This window comes from Camellia sinensis, chromosome 13 (genome assembly GCF_055761805.1).
Source record: "Camellia sinensis isolate YWXY chromosome 13, ASM5576180v1, whole genome shotgun sequence".
Lineage (NCBI taxonomy): Eukaryota > Viridiplantae > Streptophyta > Magnoliopsida > Ericales > Theaceae > Camellia > Camellia sinensis.
Genome location: NC_138973.1, coordinates 74,295,358 through 74,303,721, shown reverse-complemented (window position 1 = coordinate 74,303,721; position 8,364 = coordinate 74,295,358). Strand labels below are relative to the sequence as shown.

Below are 8,364 nucleotides of genomic sequence, written 5' to 3'. Positions count from 1 at the left end.
AAAAATAAGCTTAAACTTTAATTTTCAATCATCAAATACAACCCATAAGTTTATAACCAAATTCAATTGTTCAAATTATAACCGAAAATATGTAAATCAATCATAAAATGTATGTTCAAGCTTCAATTCAAGTTTTTAAATGAGAATTTCTTTGAAATTATGAAAGACCAAGTAAAAGATCATGTGTATAAAATTAATTTGTCCATGAGATGATCAAATTTCTTGGACTCAAGCATATTCAAGTATAAAATCACCAATATATATACAAATCATGTTTTGATCATGGATTCCTTGAAAACATGACATGCATGTAAGAATCATGAGCTCCGTTCTTCCATTCATAAGAATCATGCAACCAAATACGTGTTGAACTAAAATTATGCCATGCATGTCAATATATTTCACCATTTCCTTCAATTCATCTTTTTAAATTTTTTGTGAGTTCACCTCATCAATTTACACCTTTGAACTCCTAATTTTACATGATTTCCTCTTTAATTCATCTCAAGTTCTAAAGATTTATGAGTTCTATGTCTCATATCCATGAAAGAAAGGAAGAATTCTTACCTTGAACTGTTGAATCACAGAGTTTTATTTCCAATTTTTCCTTTGCTCTTTTTTTTTTTCCTTGTTCCTTCGTTTCTCTCTTGATTCCTCCAGAACGCTCTTTCTCTTCCAAAAATATCTTCTTTTGTTGAGCCAAACAAAGACCCATACATATAAAGGCTAATATATATATATATATATATAATTCATTATGAATTAAATTTTTACAAAAAATTCATTCTGAATCAAATTTTTACAAAACTTCATATGAATTCCTAAAAATCATGTTGATTATAATTATGTATTCTGTTCTGGTTTCTGAAGCCTTAAGACCTTCAATTTGCAGTGTAAGGTTGCAATTAAACCATCTAAACATTCTTACGAATCAAACACAATAAATTTTCAATTAAACTTCCCAGATGACTCTAAAAATTCCCATTGGCATATCCATGTACTCAAATTTAGTTTCTGAACCCATTAAGGCTGTCAATTTTAGTTCCAAAGCCGTAGCCCCATCAGATATTTTTCCCAATTTGGACAAATATGCACCAATAAACCCCATAATTATGACCTAATACATAATTTAATTCCCATGATATGCATTTTGGAATCATCACAAGAACGCTATTCAAATTCCTGTGAATCATGGAGAAAAATCAGAAAAATTTAACCGTATAGAGTTTAAGAGATGGTAGCAGAAAATGCTATTCTATCTGATAACTCTTAATCTTGTCCGGTTTCTCCATGAAGATGCTCCAGTACGTAAAGAGGATGAAAGTGATCGGCAAGTTGTTGCTGCGATGGATGCTTGGAAGCATTCTGATTTTCTTTGCAAGAATTACATCCTCAATGGCCTAGACAACATGTTGTATAATGTTTATAGCCCTCTTCAAACAGAAAAAAACAATTTGTGGGACTCTGTAGAGAAAAAATACAAGATAAAGGATGCCGGCAAGAAGAAATTCGTTGTTGGAAAATTTCTAGACTTTTTCATGATTGATTCTAAAACAGTTATTAGCCAAGTGCAAAGTCTCCAACTCATCTTCCATGATATTCATGCTGAAAGTATGTCTCTTAGTGAATCTTTCCAACTTGCTGCAATTGTAGAAAAATTACCGTCTGCATGGAAAGATTTCAAGAACTACCTTAAGCATAAACGCAAAGAGATGACATTGGAAGAACTTATTGTCCAATTGAGGATTGAAGAAGATAACCAGAATGCTGAAAAAAGGAATGGTGAAAATCCCATTGAGTCCAAGGCTAATGTAATGGAGGAACAAGTGCCCAAACCACATAACAAAAAGAGAAAATTTGCTAGAGATGGTTCTAAACAAGGCGACAACAATGGTAATAAAAATTTCAAAGGAAAATGCTATAACTATGGCAAGACTGGACATCGTGCCTCTGATTGCCGATGTCCTAAGAAGAATCGCAGAAGTACAAGCAAAAAGACTACCAATCAAGCTAATTCGACAGAACTAGATTACATCTTTGATGAGATAAATGACATCAATATTTTTGTTATAGTGTCCGAAGCTAATTTGGTTGGAAATCCCAATGAGTGGTGGGTTGACACTGGGACAACTCGTCATATTTGTGCGGATGAGAAGATGTTCTCTTCATATAGTGAGGCTGCCAATGGGGAACAACTTTTCATAGAAAATTCTTATACTTCTGCCATGGCTGGACAAGAAAAGGTGATATTAAAAATGACCTCAGGGAAGGAACTTACTCTCAACAATGTTTTGTATGTACTGGATATTGGCAAGAATCTAGTTTCTAGATCTTTGTTGAGTAAAAATGGTTTTAGGTTTGTGTTTGAGTCTAATAAATTTGTACTAACTAAGAGTGGCATGTATGTGGGTAAAGGGTATATGAGTGATGGGCTCTTTAAATTGAATGTAATGACTGTTGTACCAATTTCTGCTATTAATAAAATTAACATAACTTCTATTTATATTCTCGAGTTTTATTTATGGCATGGTAGATTAAGACATTCAAATTTTGATGCTTTGCATAGGCTTATTGGTTTGGATTATATACCAAAATTTCAAATTGATCCTAATCATGAATGTGAAGTATGTGTAGAAGCGAAACTAACTACGGCACCATTTAAATCAGTTGAAAGAAAAAATGAATGTCTAGAATACTGATGTATGTGATCTTAAATTTGTTCAAACTAGAGGAGGCACAAAGTATTTAATAACATTTATTGATGATTGCACAAGATATTGTTATGTATACTTACTTAGAAGTAAAGATGAAGCCTTAAAAATGTTTAAACTTTACAAAATTGAGGTTGAAAATCAATTAGGTAAAACCATTAAAATGGTTAGAAGTGATAAGGGTGGTGAATATGATGAACCTTTAAATGAATTTTGTGCACAACATTACATTATTCATCAAACTACAGCACCATATTCTCCTCAGCAAAATGGAATTGCAGAAAGGAAAAATAGAACCCTTAAGGAAATGATGAATGTCATGTTACTAAACTCAGACTTAGGTTTATCACAGAACTTGTGGGGGAATTAATATTTGTAATAACCCGACCCTCTCATACGCTTAAATCTCTTATTAGATGTGTGATTATATGAGTGTTTACATGTTTGACATGAAATTCCATATTTTAATGTGTGAATTATATAATTATGAAACTATATCTGTTGATTATGAGAAAATCTGTTGAAATTGAGACATTTGGACTAGAAATCGAAAGCCTTAGAGGCGCAATAAACCGAATTTGACTTTATGGTTATGATCAGCATGATTTTTAGGATATAATATGAAGTTTTGTAAAAATTTGATTCGTAACGAATAAAATTGAATTATTTAGGCTCAAGACTTAATAAACCAAATTAGGCTTATAATTCAAGCCTTAGATGCATATATGAACCTAGAGAAGAGACTTAGACTCACATTTTATAAAACTATCTCCTGGGAGAGCTCTAGAGAAAGAAAAGAAGAGAAGAGAGAGAGAGAGAGAGAGAGAGAGAGAGAGAGAGAGGGGAGATCAACAAAGAGCTTGAAGAAGCTGAAGGAATTCAAAGATTGAAGTTCAATGTGAGTGTAAATCAACTCAAATACCCTAAATCTCTCTCTAATTGCGTAGAATCAAGCTTTAAAATGGAGTATTCCACTCACCCAAGCTAGGGTTTTGAAATAGCGACCATGGTTGGGGAAATATTCATGTAAACCGTCAAGATTCATGGTAATTGTTTGATTTGAGAGTTGATCCTCGTGTTTTAAGTTATGTTGAGTAGTTTGAGAGAAACTACCTCCTAATCTTTGGTGTTTGCATGCTTTGCTCTCATACATGTCAATATGTTTGTGTATATGTTTGTAAATCATGGAAAGATGAAGACATGGAATGAATGTAACAATTTGGGGTTGTAATTATGTAATTAAAAGAGTTATGATTTACTTGAACATGAAAATAATGTTTATTACGTTTATATACTATGTTTTGGGGAATTAAATTGCTTGATTTAGAACTTGGAATTATCTTTTGAAGGCTGAATTATTGAATTTTCAGACTGCCCAAAACAGAGCCAGAACCGCACGTGCGGAATGCACAGCTGCATGTGCAGGGCTTACAGCCGCACGTGCGAAAAACAAGGAAGGCAGACTGGGGCATTCTGTAATAAAAGCACGTACAGTGGGGGACTTCTACACGTGCAGCCAATGGGGGGAAATTCTGTTAACTTCTTTTCCTCTGTTTAACCCTTTGAAACTGTGAATGTGTATATTTGATCCTTCTAAAATACTTATAACTAAATGAGAATTTAATGAATCAGACAATGAAAAGGCTAAAGAAAAGTGAATAACTTACAAGTTGTGTGTGTGTGCCTTGTGAGTAATAGTAGTGTAAAACACTTATATTTATTTTCATAAGTTAATTTGATTGATTTTATGAAATTATGTTATTAGAATGAATGAGCTACAAGAAATGCAATATAGAATGTAGATATGAGATGGCACTTATTTATGGTGTTATTATTGGGCCTAAGGCCGTTCTGTTATTATTGGGCCTGAGGTTGTTCTCCTATTATTGGTCTCGAGGCTGTTCTGTTATTAGAATTGGGCCTGAGGCCATTCTGTTAATCAAAAAGGGACATACATAAGTTACGTACATGCTTTACATTTTGCAAGACACACACTCGTTTACATGCCTTAGTACATTATTATCAGTCACTGAGCTTGGCTCATTTCATACTCATGTATGTTTCGTAGGTGGTCAGCCCGAAGGACAGTCCTAGGCTAGCTCCAGGAGTTTTTGTTTTGTTGGTCCAGTCTGTTAAGCCTCCCAAGTGAAACCCTTTTGTTTTATTTTGGGTTTCTTTTGTATATCTCATTTTGCTACGGATATAGATACATTGCTAATATGTAAATTATGGATTATTGCCCTTTTTGTTTAGATTGGCAAGTCGTGGATTTTTTTTTTATTTTTTATTTTATTGAATGGTATATGTAAATGTGGATGTATATGATGTGTGTACTAAGATCCTGGCATTTAGACATCGCTCAATGGATGTTTCTTTTTGTCATCATACTTGCTTTCATTTCAGGCCCCGATATCGTATACATTATTTATTGATTACTTTGTTTTGAGGCTTAAGTTCAGGCCGGTCATGTCCAAACTTTTTGGGGTAGGTTTGGGTCGTGATTATATTGTTTGCTAATCATGTTCTTAACATAATACCCCACAAGAAAATGAATAGCACCTCTTATGAGTTATGGAAAGGTCGACTGCCTTCCTACAAATATTTTAAAGTGTGGGGGTGTCTAGCAAAGATAGAAGTTCATGTTCCTAAAAAGACTAAAATATGACCAAAAATAGTTGATTGTGTGTTTATTAGTTATGCACATAAAAGTAGCGCATATCGGTTTTTGACTCATAAATCAGAAATACCTGATATACATATAAATACTATTATAGAGTCTAGGAATGTCGTATTTTTTGAATATGTTTTTCCTCATAAGAAAAGACAAGAATTAAGTTTACAGAAAAGAATTTATGATTCTACACAAGGTCAGGATACCATTGACAATCAAGAACAAAAGACTAGTACTAGTCATAACCAACAGGAAATAATAGATGATGAATCAAGACGCAGTAAAAGAGCGAGAACTTCAAAATCCTTTGGTCCAAATTTTCTCACATACTTATTAGAAAATGAGCCTTGAAGCTTTAAGGAAGCAATGTCGGCTCCTAAAGCACCATTATGGAAAGAGGCTGTTAATAGTGAAATTGAATCCATCATGCAAAATCACAGTTGGGAGTTGGTGGATCTTTCACCCGGGTGCAAACCTCTTGGGTGTAAATGGATATTGAAGAGGAAAATAAAAATAGATGGTTCAATAGACAAGTATGAAGCAAGACTTGTGGTTAAAGGTTACAGACAAAAAGAAGATCTGAACTATTTTGACACATACTCTCTAGTAACAAGGATCACATCCATTCGCATGCTTATTGCTATAGTAGCATTATATAATCTTAAGATATATCAAATGGATGTTAAGATAGCTTTCTTAAATGGGGATTTACATGACGAAATCTACATAGAACAGCCCGAAGGGTTTGTAGTACCAGGGAAAGAAAAGAAAGTGTGTTGGCTTGTAAAATCTCTTTACAGATTAAAACAAGCTCCTAAGCAATAGCATGAGAAATTTGATCATGCTATGCTAACTAATGGATTTAAGATAAACGAATGTAATAAATGTGTCTATATTAAAAACATTGACAAAAGATATGTCATAGTTTGTCTTTATGTAGATAACATGCTCATAATTGGTAGCAGTCATAATATGATCAAATCAACTAAGCAAATGCTGAACAAAAGATTTGATATGAAAGATATGAGAGTAGCAGATGTTATTTGAGGAATGAAAATTATTAGAACATCTAACAGATATGCTTTGTTTCAATCACATTTTATTGAGAAAATACTTGGTAAATATATCAAGGATGATGCAAATGTAGCAAGAATACCTGTAGATGTCAATATTTATTTGTCAAAAAATAAAGGTGATGGGATGCCTCAGTTAAAATACTCTCAGATTATTGGAAGCCTAATGTACCTAATGAATTGCACACGTCTTGATATAGCATATGCTGTCAGTAAATTAAGCAGGTACACTGTAACCTCGGAAAAGATCATTGAAAAACAATGATTCAGGTTCTTAGATATCTAAGATTTACCTGTGCTCATGGCTTAAACTTTACTTGATATCGTGCAATACTCGAAGGCTATTGTGATGCAAATTGGATATCGAATACTAAAGATTCAAAATTCACTAGTGGATATGTTTTTACTCTAGGAGGTGCAGCTGTTTCATGGAAATCCTTGAAACAAACATGCATTGCATAGTCTACAATGAAATCTAAGTTCATTGCTTTAGATAAAGTAGAAGAAAAAATAGAATGGCTTTGCCATTTTTTAGAAGGTGTTCCAATGTGGCCAAAACTTGTGCCAGCTATTTGCATTTATTGTGATAGTCAATTTGTAATAGGAAAGGCACAAAGTTATGTGTATAACAATAAGTCACGACACATTCGTCATCGACATAATACCGTAAGACAATTGCTCTTAAATGGTATAATCTCAATAGCTTATATAAAGTCTAAGGAGAATATCGCGGATCTATTAACAAAAAGTTTAGCAAAAGAGAAAGTGTGTAGTTCATCAAATAGAATGGGATTAAGGCCTATTACGTAAGAGTCATCATAATGGTAACCCTACTTAGATGGCTGAAGATCTCAAGAACTAAGTTCAAAGGGACAACTAAGTTATGTGTGGCTCGTTAGAAATCACTAAGGGATTAAAATCCTTATCCATTCTTATGATGAGAGTGATATCTGCAGCATATGTTGAATGTAAGGGATTAAGGGTAAGCTTTGCCTTTAATGATTACTTATATCTTGACTTAGGAATAAAAGGTTAAGATGAGTATAAGGGATACTCTCAATAAGAATCACCTATATGAGTGTCGAACTGGGGTCGGTTCTATAAGAATAAAGAGGCTAAATTCTTTAGAGCACTCATGAATAACCAGGAATATTCAGGGCCAAAATGAACACAATCGTGAGAACCACAATGTGTCAGAAGATATTTTGTGTGAAATCTATTGTCTTAGCTTACACTAACGACTGAATAATTCAAGGTATCGCGCCCACTGATTAGCTAGTAAATTCGATAGGTTATCATTAAGGAAGGTTCAAGGCTGAAAGCTACTTGTCCTGTGGCAAGATATTTTCAATTTATACTCTCTCGACAAATTATGCATATTGTTGCATTTTCATTGTCATCAAATTCTATTCATGTGAGGGATTATAAGAAATGGTTTTGTAAAGAGCAAAAAAAAAAAAAAACAAAATAGTTTTTTCTAAAACTTTGGTCTATTTTTTAAGTGGGACCCATGCGCCAAAGTTGGCGGGTCTATGTGGCAACGTGTTCTTTGCCACGTAACGATTCACGTCGTATATTTGGTTGCTCAAAACCATTATCGGGTGAATGAGAAATCAATGCCAAAATAAGCTCTATGGAAATGGTGTTTTGGTGAGGTTTCCATAAGGGATACAGAAAAGGCTTGTCCTACATTGCTTGAGTGGGAAAACTTGGTGTGAGTTTATAAGCCTTGAGTTTGCATCTTGGGGAGGGCCTCAAGGGGTACTCAAGTTTGTAGAGGAGGAAGTTATGGGGAAAGTGAGCCTTGACCCATTGGACCCAAAAACTATGACACACGCGTGCCATCGCCGCCCGCCCAGCCGCTCGGATCGGGCCTAGGCTTGGATGCGGAGGCGAGGTGTGAGGTTGG

The 8,364-nt window shown here is 34.1% G+C and overlaps 1 protein-coding gene across 1 annotated transcript; it reads left to right on the top strand.

Annotated features, from left to right (window-relative positions):
* Nucleotides 1-1,247: 1,247 nt before the first annotated feature.
* On the top strand, nt 1,248-2,368 carry LOC145805486 (uncharacterized). Its single transcript, XM_082900629.1, has 3 exons — nt 1,248-1,893; nt 2,074-2,243; nt 2,357-2,368. Exons 1-3 carry the CDS (start codon nt 1,248-1,250, stop codon nt 2,366-2,368), a joined length of 828 nt encoding a protein of 275 aa, XP_082756755.1.
* Nucleotides 2,369-8,364: the final 5,996 nt, after the last annotated feature.

Bases quoted from the DNA above. Each gene is read 5' to 3' on its own strand.
- LOC145805486 (XM_082900629.1), top strand. From the start codon at position 1,248: ATGCTATTCTATCTGATAACTCTTAATCTTGTCCGGTTTCTCCATGAA. The intron at 1,894-2,073 runs GTAATAAAAATT...TTTTTGTTATAG, and splicing joins TAAACAAGGCGACAACAATG to TGTCCGAAGCTAATTTGGTT.